General features: G+C 40.2%; 1 protein-coding gene across 2 annotated transcripts; it reads left to right on the top strand.

The window, feature by feature from the left end:
• The first annotated feature begins 3,995 nt into the window (after positions 1-3,995).
• On the top strand, positions 3,996-15,254 carry METTL22 (methyltransferase 22, Kin17 lysine). Of its 2 annotated transcripts, none has more exons than XM_048321072.1 (11): positions 3,996-4,099; positions 5,265-5,610; positions 7,953-8,303; positions 8,679-8,719; positions 8,805-8,949; positions 9,345-9,416; positions 9,512-9,565; positions 10,105-10,185; positions 11,183-11,285; positions 12,053-12,221; positions 13,909-15,254. In XM_048321072.1, the coding sequence occupies exons 2-11, from the start codon at positions 5,388-5,390 to the stop codon at positions 13,942-13,944; spliced, it is 1,275 nt and encodes a 424-aa protein (XP_048177029.1). In that variant the 5' UTR covers positions 3,996-4,099; positions 5,265-5,387; the 3' UTR covers positions 13,945-15,254. The 2 variants fall into 2 exon arrangements, with proteins under 2 accessions (XP_048177029.1, XP_048177031.1); XM_048321074.1 differs by lacking the exon at positions 3,996-4,099 and adding an exon at positions 4,277-4,378.
• The last annotated feature ends 589 nt before the right edge of the window (positions 15,255-15,843 follow it).

Here is a 15,843-nt window from a genome sequence, read left to right as displayed (position 1 = left end):
CAGTTCTACTAACCATGCAGCTGTTACCTCCTTGTACTTGCAATGTTTGGTTGATACAAAGTTAATGAAGCAAAGTGAAACGTTTTGTTAGACTAACTGATGCAGTGAGACAAAATGAGTAAGCCTTGGGGCACGAGTCCTAACTGGGACCCCAAGTTGTCTCTCTTTTTCCAACTATATTTGCAGAGTTACTTGAAAGTTTAAATTAGCCCCACAAATACCACGTCCTATGCAGAAGTTTTAACAGTTCTCTTCTCATAAATCTGAGCCAGAGGAATTTGTACACCTAAATCACCACTCCCCTGCAATGACCTGACACTGTCATCTCCCAGGGAAATGTCAAGGTTGTTAAAATGCAAGGGAAAGCAAAGGGTGTAAAACTGAAGGAACATTTAACCCAGCTGGGTACAAACCGTTCAGCGAGTACTGTACAAGATGCTTGTCAGTGACACCCTGCATCTTGCAGAGTTCTTGTTCTAATCTGGGGGCCCACAAAGTTTGTACATGTGCTTATTCTTAGAAACATTATTAAATAATCTATTTTAGCCATCAAGATGTGTGGAGGTCCTTGTAGACTGTCTAGACTACAGCAAACCTAAGTTGCAGCCTGCTAACCCCAGATCCTTTTGTGACCAGACTCTGATGACAGATACTTGTATCAAGAGTAAATCAACTCTACATAAAGGTTTCATTTCCACATCACCATAAATTTTTAGGCATTCATTCTCATGCTAGGGAACTAATAATTCCTGCAAAGTCAGAAAACTAAAAACATAGTTAACAAAACACTTTCATGTATTCACTGGGAAATGTTTATAATGAAAGGAAAAAGCCAGCAGTGCAAATTAGTTTCTCTACAGATTCAGTTTCAATTTCCTGAGGTCTTTGAATGTTAAACTAGGACCTTTAGCACAAAAGATTCGAAATTTTAATCTAGACTTAGCTTCATGGAGAAGGAACACTTGGCTTTGCATAGACTAGGTGTTGGTTGCATCTGCCAACATCAATCTGCTGCTCAGAATAACAAAGATAGTTCAGAAAATGCCCTCAAAGTTGCAGTCAATTATCAGTCCCCAGAGTGTGATGCAGCAAAATTATCAGTCTCTTTCAGCCTGAGCATGGCAAAGCTTGTGTAAGTAACTTTTACCCTCTCCCTTCTCCTTGCAGGGTTACCTGGGCGCCAGAGGATTCAGAGGGCATTGTGCTCTGGGAATCACCAGCTTTGCTTCCCAGCACTTTTCCCGGTTAAAATGCATCACTAGGGCAGTTCCTTCTCAACTGTTCTGAACCTGTGCTGTTCAGGTGCAGCAGAATCCCACTGAATTCCTCAATTTTCCCCAATTTTCCTTTATTTAATTTCCTCTGCCCTGTCTGTATTTGTGAAGAGGAGACTGCATTACTAAAAGTACATTCTTTGTAAAGGGAGAAGATTCTTTGTAAAGGGAGGGATTCCCACGATGTTTACCCGCCTGACTGCAGGAAAGCCAGTCAGTGCAAGTGTGCACCAACAACTGTAATTAATCGCTGCCATGGCAAAAAGCACAATCAACACACATAATTTCATTCACAATCCTTTTCCAGGAAATATCACATTTTTTTCTCCTGTTATTTTTTTATTTTCTTGTTGTTGAATGAAGAATTAAATCAAACACAGTTTTACCATTCAGCCTTCCAGTAAAGCTAATGGGATTCTGGATTTTATTGTTCTTTTAAACCTACCACAATTACTTCCCCTGTGGTTCAAAAGAGAAAAGCTGTTAGACAATATTCACTATTACAATTTTCAGATTCGCTGCCCTTGGAAATTACTAATTATTGGCTGGTTGATCTCAGGTCTGGCCGTTCCTTCTCAGATTTAATCTTTTCATCATGCACTTGTACACATCCAGTTTTGAAGAGTCAAAACCTGCAGTGAATTTTAAAAAAGACTGACCAGTCACAATTTATCTCTGACAAGAGACTACAAGACATATATCACAGTGTCCTGACTCTTACTCAGTATTACCTGATCTGCCAAGAAAAAACCCATGGAGTGTCAACACATGACATTGAATTCAAAAGGGGATTATAGGAGGGACATACCTGAAGCAAGCAGCACAGCCAACTTCTTGGGACTTGATCAATGGATGAAACTGGCCCAATTCATCATTTAAAACAAGCAATGAAACCTTGATAAAGTTGTCTGGCACATGAGGCAAATTTAAGCAAATTCCTAGGTCACATAGCTGTGAGGAAGACGGGAAATGTAATTGAGGTGCATCCTTAATAAAGAGGTACCTCTCAGGAGCTTGCTGCCAAAGCCCTCTTGCGTGTAGTACAGAAACTGCATCTCCCTAAACAACTTTCACTATCACCCACATTATCCACGCTGGCTCCTTTAAGTCCTTCTGCAGCCACAAGATATTCCTGCTTTGCCCAAATATCGTGCATATGTGAAACAAGGTATCAGCATTTCTTAGAAAAGCAATTGCAGCAGCCCCATTTCTCACACAATCCACCTTTGTGCTTAAAAGCCCCCATGTAATGCAGCTTTTTAGCTACTCCTCTAGTTATATTAAGCCTTAGTAAGTGCCTCTTGCTGCAGATTGGTGAGATTTTGTGACAAATATAATCTGCTTTGCCTGCAGATTGTTGGCACTCAATAGCAGTGAGGAACATGCCAGCACAGAGAGAGACTGCAGTAATAATTTATGTGCCATCGTATCACCACAGGAAGTAAAATAATCTTCTGCTCTTTCACAAGAGACACATAAAAGGAGAAAAAAATCTCCAAAGCATTTTTGTCAGATGTTCATCCGATAGAATTCTCCACAGAAACTGCAATGAGAGATCTGAATGGCTTGCTGTGTTTTCCATTTCATTGCCACTCAACAATCTTGACTTTAAAAATAGGGAAAGATTATTTCATTCTTTAATAATTCTTAGCCTTTGTTGAAGGATGAAGATGATGAGAAGGAGACATTTAGAAATAGATACAGATTATAAATTACATTCCAAGGTTTTTTTGAGCATTGACTCTAATTCTTCCTACTACTCAAGAGAAATACAAGGATCATCTATAGCAATTGACATTAGCATCATATGACAAGTAATTAATATGCAAATACCCACTTTTGAATTAGATCCTCCTGCTGAAAGATAAAACAACTTCAACAACAGCCCTGCCAGACTTGCAAAGGAGGTGAACTGGAACACAGATGGGAGTATGGAGCACCTCTGTCTGTGATTTTGCCCAGAGGGCTGGTCAGCCGCAGCGTGTCCAGCTGCTGAGGTGTTCTGTGCCCACACACCATCCACACCCTCTGGACAGCACGACTGACCACACAGCCCCAGAGCCAGAGCAGCAGCCAGCTCTCACTGCAGACGAACTCAGCTGGGAAATTACTCCCTAAAACACCATGGTCCAAAACGTAGATACTAAAATCTGGTGGTCTAACTCTGTTAGACAGATTTCTGTTGTTAAAGCCTCCCAAAGACTCTGGTTTATGGTGTTTCCACACAACGCTTAACTCAGCCTTGTTTGTTTCACCTGGTTTATACCTAATTAAAAACTCTTCAGAATTAAGCAACTAAACCCCCAATCCCCCAAACAAGTGCACAGCTGCTGCTTCAGCTAATCTTACAGTGGTAGTAGAACGCTGACGGTAATCTGGACTAAGGAAGAAACGCCTATTCGCCTCCGCAGACGTTTTTCCACTTTGTTTTCAAGTCGTTTGGAGATTTTTCATGGGATTACAGACGAACCGAGACAGGGCAAGTGATGCTAAAAACAATTAATAAAAGAACGCGAGTAGGAAACGCGTGTTGAAACTCCGAGCAAGTCCTGCGGATGCTTCAGCGCAAGCCTGAGGTGCGCTGCTGGCGCTGCCTTTCCCCGCCTTCCCTGGAAGGCTTTTACCGGGATGTAGTGCTGGGTAAGGCTCAAACACAGGCGATCCCCCGAGCAGAGCGGTCACCCCACGGCCGGCAGCACCCGCGGGGGCCGCCGGGCAGCAGCGTCAGCGGAAGGAGCCGGAAGGAGCCGCCGCCTCCGCAGCGACCCCGGGAGGCGGCCGGAGGGGCCGGGAGAGGCGGGACCCGAGCGGGGAACGCGGGAGAGGTGGGATCTGAGCGGGGGAAAGCGGGACAGCTGGGAGCTGCCGGGGGACGCGGGGGCCGAGCGGGGAAAAGCGGGACAGGCGGGTCCCGCCTGCGCTCCTGCGGCCGCCCCGTGCCCGCGGAGCCGCGCCCCGGCCGCGCTGAGCCCCGCGGAGGCTCCGGTGGGTCCCGCAGCAGGAACGGGAGCCCCGCCGGGCACAGCCACAGCCGGCGCTTCCCCGGGTCAGTGGGCAGCAGCGCTGGGCTGGCTCCTGCGCCGAGTCCCGCCGGGAAAGAGCAGGTTTGGAGCTGGGGCAGGTGTGGCAGAAGTTAACAAAACCGCGCAGGTGCAGATACAGAGGCTGCCTCTAAAGCGTGGAGTGTTTTTAGTGTGAATGTATGATGGTCCAGCAGGGAACTACTAAGTTGATCGTGGGTCTGGAGCATCTCTCTTACGAGGAAGTTGAGGCTGAGGTTGAGAAGAGATGACTGAGAGGGGACCTTCTTAATGTGTATAAATATCAAAGGGAGGTGTCAGAGCATGGACCAGGCTCTGCTCCCTGGGGCCCAGCAATGGGACAGAGGCAGTGAGCAGGAACTGCCCAGGATGCTCCACCTGAACATGAGGAAGAGCTTCTTCACTGTGAGTGACCGAGCACTGGGGCAGATTGTCCAGAGAGGCTGTGGAGTGTTCCTCACTGGAGATATTCCAGAACTGTCTGGACACAATCCTGTGTGCTGTGCTCTGGGGTAACTCTGCCTGAGCAGGGAGGTGGGACCAGATGAGCCACTGTGGTCCCTTCCAGCCTGAACCTTGTCCAAGCGCAAGCAGATAATAGCAAATTTAGCATAATCATTCAAGATGTTAATGCTGACACAGGAAATGGCCTTATTTCCTTTGAAGACCTTGATTTAGCATTGTAATTCTGTGCAGTCATGGTAACATTTGATATTTTTTCAGGGGAGGTTGTCTGTAACACAAACAAATTAGTAGCTCTTCCTAAAATATGCAGTGGCTGCCACTGAACTACTAACAGTAATATATTTGAGGATTCTGTAAAAGAGAGCATTGGAGCATTGCTACTTTATTGAACAGTGTCATCTGTTTTTTATGTTCTGAAATACTGCTGGAGCAATGTTCAGACAGTGTCAGGGTACCACTAAAAGCTGTGTGGTTTTGGTTTTAGGTTGAATATCCTGACAAGCAACTTGTTGTCTTGGAGCGTGGTGGAGCTTCCATGATCACACCTTGCCACACCTTCTCAGAAACGATGTCCTGAGGTTCCCTTGCTGAGCAAAACTGTTACTGGATGCCTGCAAATGGAAGAGAATGGAATCCCTTCGTGGCAGCACTGCATAAGGGACTGTTTGAGCACTGCAGATGTTTCTCTCACCAGCACACCATGGTAGATTTAGCAGAGAAGGAGATGGATAACCCCACGTTTAGAAGTGACACTGTGCTGTCTGATGTTCACTTGCACTGCCCAAGCAAAAGACACCTTATGGTACGACTGAATGCAGTTGGACAGCCAGGTAATGGATGCTTACACTGACCAAGCTGTATTTTAACTGTACTCACGTCTTTGTAATGGCTGAATTCTCCTCTAAGGGGTTGATATTAATAATTACGTATTTTATTCCAGTTATAAGCAGAATCACCTCCTACTCAATCTTTAGAAAGAGGGCTAGCTGTGTTCTCCTCATGAAATTCACTCCAGAAACGAAAACTTGTAGGCAGCCTGTCTTAAAAATTTAACTTTAAGTTACTTTCTGGGAAAAAGTAACCAAATTTACTCACTTACAGGTTTAATTTTATGTATTTGTCCATTGAGCTATAGTGTCAATATAGCACTTTGGGAATCATGAGTTAAAAAAAAGGTTGTGATGTTCCTTGAACACAAACAAAAGGTGAGAATCCAGGGGTTTTAAATAGTGTAACTTAAGTTTAAAATAAAAACTATCAGTAATTAATTTATGACGTTTAATTAAATGTTTGTGTGATGGTTTGCCATCAATTCCAGAGGAGCCTAACAGCTTTCTTTGGGCTTTGTGGTGTTTTTTTGGTTTTGATTTTTTTTTTTGTTGGTGAGGTTGTTGGGGTTTTTTTTTTGGGGGGGGAGTGGTGCTTAAAAAAAAAGTCAACAAGAAAACTCAAAATAGCAATGGCTTTAACTGACACAGAATTTGAAGAGTCAAGGCTGTAGAGGTAATGAGTTGGCAAATGCCCCTGGCTGATTACCAGCCTGTAGGTTGCTATGAAGTTGTCAAGGGAACTGCCCTTGGAGCTGCTGGCAAAATGTTCTGTACAAAAGTCCTGCTGTGACAGAAGAGTTAATTGTTTTTTCAAACCCAGTTGTGACATAAAAAGAGTAACTTCTGCAACTGTTCTGGTGTATGACAATGTGAAAAATTATAAAAGTAGGCCTGACAAAGAAATGAATAATAATTTTGACCCTGTTCAGGTCAAAACCCAGGTAATTAGTGCCGTGGCGGGTTTTCATGCTGTTTGACATGTGTTTGCTGTGATTTTGCTTGGTGCAAAGAACCTTTCAACAGAAGGAAGTGATGGTGTGTTCTACCTACTGTGAATGAGCTCTGTCTGGGAAATTCCTCTGGTTATTGAGACAAGAATTGGATTGTAGTATGACAGCCTTTAATGCCATAATAATCTACCACTGCCATTTTGCTGTGTTTTAGGGAAGTTTATGGGGATTTAGTCTCTTCTCCAGTGAGTCAGTTTGACTTTCCACCTTTTGAATGCTGTAGAAATGTAGAGGATCAGAATGGACTTGGAGAACAAAAGCAATTCATTCACTGATGGCATCCTCTATTCAAATTAGTTTCATCTGGCCATCATGCAAACAGCGGAGACTTTAAATATTTCTCATTCTAGGACAGGCACTGAAGATTTTATTAGATCTATCTAAAAATGGTCTCCCTAGAGAGGACCCTCAGTCAGATTTCAGTAGACCACCTCGGAATGTCTTGCCTACCAAAGAAACTGGAACAGAACTCCATAAATTGTGAAATTGTTGAAAGCAGTGGTGGCAAGCACTTTATCTCTTCCCTTTTGTTGGGAATGAAGATAGATGGAAGGAGTATGGAATGTTCATTCTTCCTCATGCATGGTATTCAGGCAGTACAGATTCCTATGATTAAAATTGCAAGGTCCATGTTTCAATAACTTAACATTTTAATAGATGCTGATGTCACTGAGTGTTGCAAAAGATTTTTAATTAATTGGTCATTGAGAATAGCTTAAGTCATTTAATCTCTTTGAATAATCAGTTTGAACACTTAAAAAAAATTACAAAAGTCTCAGCTTTGGCAAATGCCTCCTGTGCACTTATTTCTGCTCTCATATACTGAGCCTATTTCAAGGCTTGAAGTTGATTGAATTCCTAAAGACTTTCAAAGCAGTAAACAAAATTGCAACTTGCATTTTACTAGGACATGCTTGTTTCTTGCAAGATAGGAATCTTAACCAAAAGAAACTAATTCGAACTTCTATTAATTCTGCTTTCAACTTGGTTTGAACTTGTGTGAACAGAGCAAGTTTTGGAGGATGTAAGAAACCCTCTGCCCATAGTTAAAATAAATGTTACTAAATCAGATGAATGTGCACGTCGTGACTGCAGATGCTGAGTCAGTCAGTGGACTGTGAAAGTGCTTCATTTATTTCTACTGACAGAACTTAAAAACAGAAGTATTTCTTCATAGCAAATAAAACTATATTTCAAGTTACCTATATAATTTTTTATTCTATAGATTTTTAATACATGTAATGCATACCAAAATCTCATGCATGTGGAAGTTGTGCATAGATTCTGCCTCATCTGGTGTTTAACCTTTCCCCCCACACTGTGTTCTTACAGTATTCCTGTCATATTTCAAACTCCTTTGGAGCACAGAAGATTTGGCATCTGGGAAACACATGAGAGAAATTACTGCAGGAAGAGAACACCAGTGCAGAAATGGAGATGAACTGTGTGACAAGGACAAGAGTAACATAAAAAAAGAAGAAGAATTAAATAGTGAAGGAGTAGAAGCTCTGCTAGATGATGATGGAGACTTGGAAGTGGTCAGAAGGCCTCAAAGTGCCTCTGGTTTGGAAGCAGAGGATCTTTTGAGGGATATAGTGTGCCCTGTAATTCTGATGAAAGGGAAAGAAGATGCTTTTGAAGATGAAGAGCCGGAGTGCACTTGCAGTGATTTTGTTAAAATAGGTAAATAATAAGCTTTCCGTCAAGGAGAAATGGGGCAAATATGTTTCTGTAAAACAAAAGAAAAACAGGCTTTCTTTAGAAATGGAACAGCAGTTTGTTAAGTGAAAGAAAATAATGAATGTAATACTGTGAGATTGCAAATAAAAATGTACATTTTTTCTCTGGAAGTGATTTGGGCAGTCGTATACCATGGGAAACTCAGGGCTCCTTAATTAGACTGGGTGTTTGGCATTATCTAGCATTATTCTATAGAATGAAGAGTGTTTAGTTCTATATTTGAAAGGGAAGCATAACCTTAGTTTCAAACTTACCCTTGTGGAACTTGATTTGAACAATTTTGAGATAATTATTTCTGCTCTGCTCTCATTTCCACAGAACACACTATGGCAACCCCCTTAGAAGACGTTGGTAAACAAGTACGTGTTCTGCCTTGTAGCATCTTGATTTGCATGGAATGTGCTTCGGAACTGCCTGAGTTTTAACTGCTTCCCTTGTCCCCAGGTCTGGCGTGCTGCCTTCCTTCTGGCTGATTACATTTTCTTTAAAAGGGACACGTTCAGGTGTTGCTCCGTGCTGGAGCTTGGAGGTGGCACTGGGATTTCCAGCATTATCATGGGAACAGTTGCCAAGAGAGTTTATTGCACGGGTAAGGCAGTTATTTTCAGTTACAGCTAATCATTTTTTATTAATGTGTATCAAGTTGTGTTATTTACTGAAAAATAACAGGAACTTTCTCAAGGGGCTGAGAAAGCACAAGAGTTTAAAAGCAAGAGATGTTGCTGTGAACTCAAGATAGGGTGTCCAGATTAAAATAGGTAGTGTAGAGATTTAACTTCTTTCTTTCTTCAAGGATTGCTCAGAGCTTGGAACTGAAAGACAAAAGGAAGAAGGAATCTAGGGTAGCAGTCATCAGTGGACAGAGTTGCTCTGAATTTTCCTTAATCTCATGGGCTTGAGAGAAACTTCAAGTATAGTCTGAGAGGCATACATGGCCCATACAACATGTTCTTGTTTTTGATATCATTATCACTTCTTTTCCAGATGTTGGTGAAGATCTTCTGGCCATGTGTGAGCAAAATGTTGCATTAAACAAACACCTGATGGAGCCAGGAGGTAAGTGCTGTATGGTCAGACTTTGACTCTTTACTTTAGCTCAGGTGCTGTCTGAAAGGCCATTTGGGACTGATGTGATTCTTCTTCACCCACAGGAGGGGAAGTTAAAGTGAAAGAACTGGATTGGCTGAAAGATGAATTCTGCACTGGTAGGTGCTTATAATGGTTCCTTTTAGATTGGGCTTGGTGTTTGGTTTTACATATTCAAAAGCCTCTCTTGAGCCTCAAAAAAAAATCCTGGTTAATGATAATATTTGATACTGCCAGTTGAAAAGGTTTTATGTTTATTAGACTTGCAAATAAAGATTCTTTTAATGAAGAATAATTTTTTAAAAGCATGATAAGATACGAAGAATAATCAAAATTTATATAAAGATATAGCTGGGGTTTTGTTTAAAGGAGTACTTGCTTTAATGTATTTAAAGCTGTGATCTTGCTACAGGATTGTGAATTCTGAAGTGAAGGAAAACTTTTGCTTGTCAGTCAGCCTTGGGAGGGTTGGACATAACACAGAGAAAGCAGGGGACTGAGGGAACTTCAGAGAATGAACAGAGCAAGGTTTTGATTTCCCTTTAGTGGTGTGCTCTGTTTATGGAGCAGCAGATGCCCACAGGAGCTAAGAAGTTCCTTTTCTCCAGTGATTTGAGACATTTAATCATGTACACCAAAGCCATATTTTTTCTTACAGATCGTGAAGCTCCTTATAGCTGGTCTGAAGAAGAGATTGCTGATTTGCTTGATCACTGTTCTGTGATAATGGCAGCTGATGGTAGGAAAAGATAAACAGTATGCTTTTAAATCAAACACTCAAGCATTATGAGTAATAATTTAAACAAACCTAATTTGTTTTTAAAATCTAATAGGTCAGATCCTTACCTAATTTGCCAAAGCTCTGCCTTAAGTGTTCCTGTCTGTATTTTTCTTTTCTAAACACTTGTATTTACATTCTGAATTAGCAATGGGAGAACAGATGTTGCAAGCTACTAGCTCTTCCTTTTCTTTGGTGTGTTAATTCTTTGTGGCTAAATAAATTGCTGGACACAATCACAAGTAACTGATGAATCAGGAGAGTTGTGTTGTCCTATCATTGTCTTGTATTACGTAACTTCTGTGCAAATAATAATAAATAGGTTTGAGATTTTCTATAATGTGAATAGCAATTTCAGATGCTGCACTTTCCCATGGAGTCTTTGGATATCACTTTTCTGCTTTTTTTCTTGCTTAAGTGAAGGATTTTAAAATGACAGGCTAGCTTATCTGTATAGGAAAACCATTGTTCTTTTGATCTGTAGATCTATATATAGATGTACAGATTTCTTGCTAAAGGAGAATTGATTTTAGTTAAGATATTGAAAGGAGTTGCAAGACTGCTTTCAAAGGACATCTGGTTATAAGGGTAAATTAATTATGGCCTGGTTGGGGTTTTTGTAAGAAAAAAAGCTCTATACTTTCTGATATCATGGGGGTTTTTCAGCTTTATAGTCAGATTATTTCCAGACTGAGAGAATTCTTGTTAAAGCTTGTAAATTCTGACAATTGATTCCCATTCTGATGAGAGAAAGCTTAAAGTAAGCCTGACATAAATAGCAGAGGTGGATACTCTTGCAGGGTCAGTTGTTGCCATTAAAAACATACTTTGCACTTAGATAAGATAGTGACTTGTTTGATTAGAGTAATCAAACTAAGGCCTGTTGTTGTTTCATAATGGAGACTTAAGTAAAGTACACCCTTAATTATACATATGCTCCTGGTCTTGTTTCTTGTAGTGTTCTATGATGATGACCTGACAGATGCCTTGTTCAGGACTCTGTATAGACTCACACACAACTTGAAAAATTCTTGCACAGTTTACTTAGCACTAGAAAAGAGGTAAGTATTACCAAGAACTTAAAATAAAAAGCACTAAAAACTTTGTGTGTTTTGATTAAAGGTTGGCTTCAAATTTTCATTTTATCAGTTGACCACAGGCTGCAGTATATGCTCAGGACAAGCATTTTTTTTTCCTACATGCCTAATTTTTATCAGTTCAGAATTTGAGTTTCACAAGAGTTTGCCTTTTGTTGTCCTACCTTTCCCTCACCTGAGATAAAGGATAAATAGGTAGCCAGATTGATGTATTCCATAATGCCTGACAACATTTGCTATATATTTTTGAGGTCACAGAGTGAAATGAAGTGGTTTAGAATTAGGATTCATATTTCCCAGCTTGAGAAACTCTAGAACAGTTTCTCTTGTTTGCTTTCAAGGAATCATTGAATGTTTTTAAGTAATTGTGTGTTAGAGTACATTCATAAGCTGATACACAAATAGGCTTTGCTTAAATCTCTGGAGATAGGTAAGCAGTAACTCCTCCTGTGGTTTGTTGCCAGGTGTTTGTCCAGGAAGCTAAGCCAGTAATTCTGTTGTGGCAAAGTGCCTTAAAATCAATGGAAAGATTCACTCAAGAGTTACTGTGTATTGATGCTGACATAACATCTTTTCTGCTTTTCAGGAGCGGGGGGGGGTGTACATTTTTTTGGCTGTTGGGAGTTAATTATGCTGAGAAGACCCATTTTTTCATTAGCTGAGGGAAGTTACACACCTATTTAAGAAGCCAGCATAGGAGAGATGTTCTAAATCAAATACTCTTTTGCCAGGCTGAACTTCACTTTAAGACATATGAACGTTACATGTGAGGCCTACAGTCACTTTAGAAATACTCTAAATGATTTGGAGAACCTTCAAGATGGAAAAATGAAATATACAGTGGAGCCCATTAAGCTTGATTTCTGCCAGTTCCTTGTTTATGAGCGAATTGAGCAGTTGGTAAGTGGCATTCATGAAAATAAATGTAATATGTCAGGCTAATCACCTCACATTAGTTATCAGCTGTTTATGTAGCATGAAGTAAGAAGAGGAGAATAAACATTATCTTTTATCTCCATTTAGCTTTTTTGATTTAAAGTGATCCTTCTTTGTGCTTACATAATCTGTACTAGATTGACATGTCCTGGTTTTGACTAGGACAGAGTTGATTTTCTATCACCAGTAGCAGAGTGGCTGAGATTTCACTCAGTTCCTCAAAGGGTAAGAGACATTTACTTTGTAAAATGCCATTTTTGTGATTGAACTGGAAAATGTTCAATATCTCTTCTCATTTATTTTCTTGTAGGAAAAATTCATTTCACAGTTTTAGTAATTCCTTTCCCAGTTCAGAGTTCAGGAAATAAAGTTTTAATGTCTATGAAGAAGTCAATTAGCTGTAAACTTCTGTTATTGAGAAACATCCAGATGTAATATTTCTGGTTATCTAATTACCTCACGAGCACTTAAGGTTCTCTTTCCCCCTTTTTTCCAGATTATCTGCCCTTAGGAATATTATACAGGGTAGCTAACAGCTTGCTGACGTCTAGAACAATCCAATCTAACTGATATTTTTAGACAACTTTCAAATCTTGTACAGGATTGCAAATCTGGTACCAAGAAACTATGTTGCTGTAGTCAACTATTGCTGTGTGTATGCATAGTGAGATTGCAGGGGCCACAGTTACTTCATCAGATTGATTTATTTTACTTAATGTTGATACCTCCAGGCATAAAACGTGTAAAACGTGTTTAAAAGTTTTACAAGTACACAAAAGTAACCTGGATTATACCTACATGTGTAAACTCATTCCCTGGCTGCCTTGAGGAAGGCTGCTGATCCTTGAAATCTTTTTAATCTTTTCTTGAAATGCATTTTTAAAATGCCTGTGTTTTTATTTATCATTAAGTCTATTGCCACAACTGGAAGATATCATGGTGAAGAGTACGTGATAGTCTGCTTAATTATCCTTTTTGGAGCAGACAAAGTGTGTATTAATATATTCTAAAGAAACTAATTGATTAAGGATTTTTCATCCTTGTTGTCTATAAGGTTGAGAAGGGGGGTGTTTATATAGGCCATGCGTTTGTGAGACTCTGATTCCTCAGTAAATTGTCTCTTCAGCTGTTTTTTTACCAGCATTATTGAAACCATTTGTCAACACAGGCTAAGAAAACGAGCAGGATTATCAGACAAAATAGTGCAGAAGATCATGCAGATCAGTGCAATCACAGAATACTCTGAGTTGGAAGGGACCCACAAGGATCATTGAATCCAACTCCTAAGTGAATGGCCCCACACAGGGATTGAACCAGCAACCTTGGCATTATTAGCACCATTCTCTGACCAACTGAGCTAATTTCAAACTATTTTGAAACAAATTCTTTTGTACTAACTGTACATTTTCTTAAAAATCATGCTACAAGAATGAAGCAATCAGCTATATTGCTCTGTTTCAAAGATAATTTGGTAGTTGTTCCAGGAGACTACATAGATGGATTTGGTATCCATCCATGGATGGATACCATCTGTAGGTGGAGGTATAGGGTATGTCTTAAAATTTGTCTTACAGTGAGCATTTGAACTTTTTCATAATTGCAGCCTACTGATGTGAGAAAATACCTGGATGTATTCTTTCTGCTCCTACAGGAATTGTGGAAGATCATGGCCGAACACCTAACGTGACAGGCCCACGAGAAAATAGAAGATCTTTACCTTAGGAGAAGGGCTGTTTTGATGTTCTGTTAAGATAAGGATTTTCATCCCAAGAAAAGCATCTTCTGGTGGAATTGTGTTCTCAGAAAGTATTGCAATGCAGTTTTGCTTTACTTTTTTGGTTTTGGCACTTGGTTTCTTGGACTTGTGCACTTGGACGTGATTTCTTTGTTGTTTCCGAGTACCTGCTGGATGCCAGACAGTGGCAGTGACATGGTGACTTGCTCTTTGGGATTGCTGACTTCAGTTTTAGAGCCTGGCAAAGAAGTATGTAACGTTTTCCATGTGGCTGATTTGCAGATGTGCATTTCCCTTTTTAGTTTACAGAACATGGACATTTCTCAGTCTCATCCCTGTTTCACATTTTTTGGATTTATGGACACTTGTGAAACAGCTTCTGGACAAGACTTGTTTGTCATGAATGAAATTTTCCTTAAGCAATTTGTTGATGAAACTTGGTCCTTAATTCTCAGTTTGTCCTGTCTGGATCACTCTAGTATAGGGCCACTGTCTGAACTGAAAGGAGACAAGATGCATTTTGTTTGAGCCTCTAAAAATACTCCACAGAGGTTTTGGAGTATAGGAGGTCAACCCTATATTGCCCTGCAGGAATTTTAAGCTATTCTGTCCTAGGCAGGTTGAGGGTGAGAAGGTACCACATGAAGTGAGATGTTCCAGCTCTTGAAATATTTGGAATTCTACCCTCAGCATATACATGTGAGGGTGGGGAGAGGGAGGTGGCTGAGAATGTCTTGTCCACACAAAAGGGGGCCTCCAATAACTTACTTTTGGATTAAAGTAAAACATATTTATTAAATCTCTCCTGTGTTTTTAATGAAACCAAAAATCTGCTTGTACTTCTCTAAATGTTATGTGCCCTGTTGTGTTTATATCACTTTGCCATATGTACACTGCCATGAGAATCCTTGTGCCCACTGGATTCCTCAGCACTAGGAGAGTGTCAGTGATGAAGCTGTTCCAGCCTGGGACTCGTGGGAGTGTGCAGACATTCATTAGAAGCATCTGACTGATTTCTTGAAAGCCCATTTTACATTTGGTGTAGGTCAGTTATTTCATGACCTGCTTATGTGTGTGAAGACCTATTTCCTGTGTTCTGTAATGGGATGAAAGGTTATTATATGATGATGGCCGTTCCCTGTGAGTACAGACAAAGTAAAAATTACATTATGTTAGCACCTGTCTGCCTAGATTAATACAAAACTTCTCTCTCAGAACCCTCATTTGAACTTCAAAGATAAAAAACTCAATTTTAATCCAAAGATTCCCAAACTAGTGTCCGTTTGTTTGTTATGTAATGTTATTAACTTTGGTACATTCAGCTATTTTTGAATGCTTATTTCAGTGATTTTTTGAAGGCTGTAGCAAGAAATCAATTTGAACTGATGTGAAATAGTGTGTGCAGTTAAAGAAGATTTTTTTCTCAGATGGGATTTCTCAAAGTCTTTGGAATTATCAACAGAAACTCACCTGCAAGTCCTTCATTTCTGTGAAGGAAGAGAAAGTAGGCACTTAATTTAAAACTTATGAATATTTCTACTTGGCTGTGGAGATTAAGTTGGAAAGTTTTCATTTGGAAAACTGACTTTCTCTTTTGCTAAATAAAGTCATCAGGCAGTTGGGAGCATTTCTGGATCTGGTTGGCAAATCCAGTGGTCATCCAGATGGATCATTTTCTGGAGAGATGAACATAGAGGAGGTGAAGGGGAACCTGTGTAACCTTTGCAGTGCACTTAGTTCTGATGAAAGGGAAGAGTGTCCAAATATTCTTGGTAATGGATAGACTCATGATCTTCCAGGAGGAATCTGGCTTGAAGCAAACTGATTGTCACTTTTGTTACTGCCATATGG

Source organism: Corvus hawaiiensis, chromosome 16 (assembly GCF_020740725.1).
Source record: "Corvus hawaiiensis isolate bCorHaw1 chromosome 16, bCorHaw1.pri.cur, whole genome shotgun sequence".
NCBI classification, from domain to species: Eukaryota; Metazoa; Chordata; class Aves; order Passeriformes; family Corvidae; genus Corvus; species Corvus hawaiiensis.
Note: the sequence above shows the minus strand (reverse complement) of the source record. Positions and strands in the feature narration are given on the sequence as shown.

Excerpts from the sequence above, each read along its gene's own strand:
- METTL22 (XM_048321072.1), top strand. The coding sequence starts at position 5,388 with ATGCCTGCAAATGGAAGAGAATGGAATCCCTTCGTGGCAGCACTGCAT. Across the intron at positions 11,286-12,052 it reads TACTTAGCACTAGAAAAGAG|GCTGAACTTCACTTTAAGAC; the intron begins GTAAGTATTACC and ends CTCTTTTGCCAG. Across the intron at positions 12,222-13,908 it reads ATGAGCGAATTGAGCAGTTG|GAATTGTGGAAGATCATGGC; the intron begins GTAAGTGGCATT and ends CTGCTCCTACAG.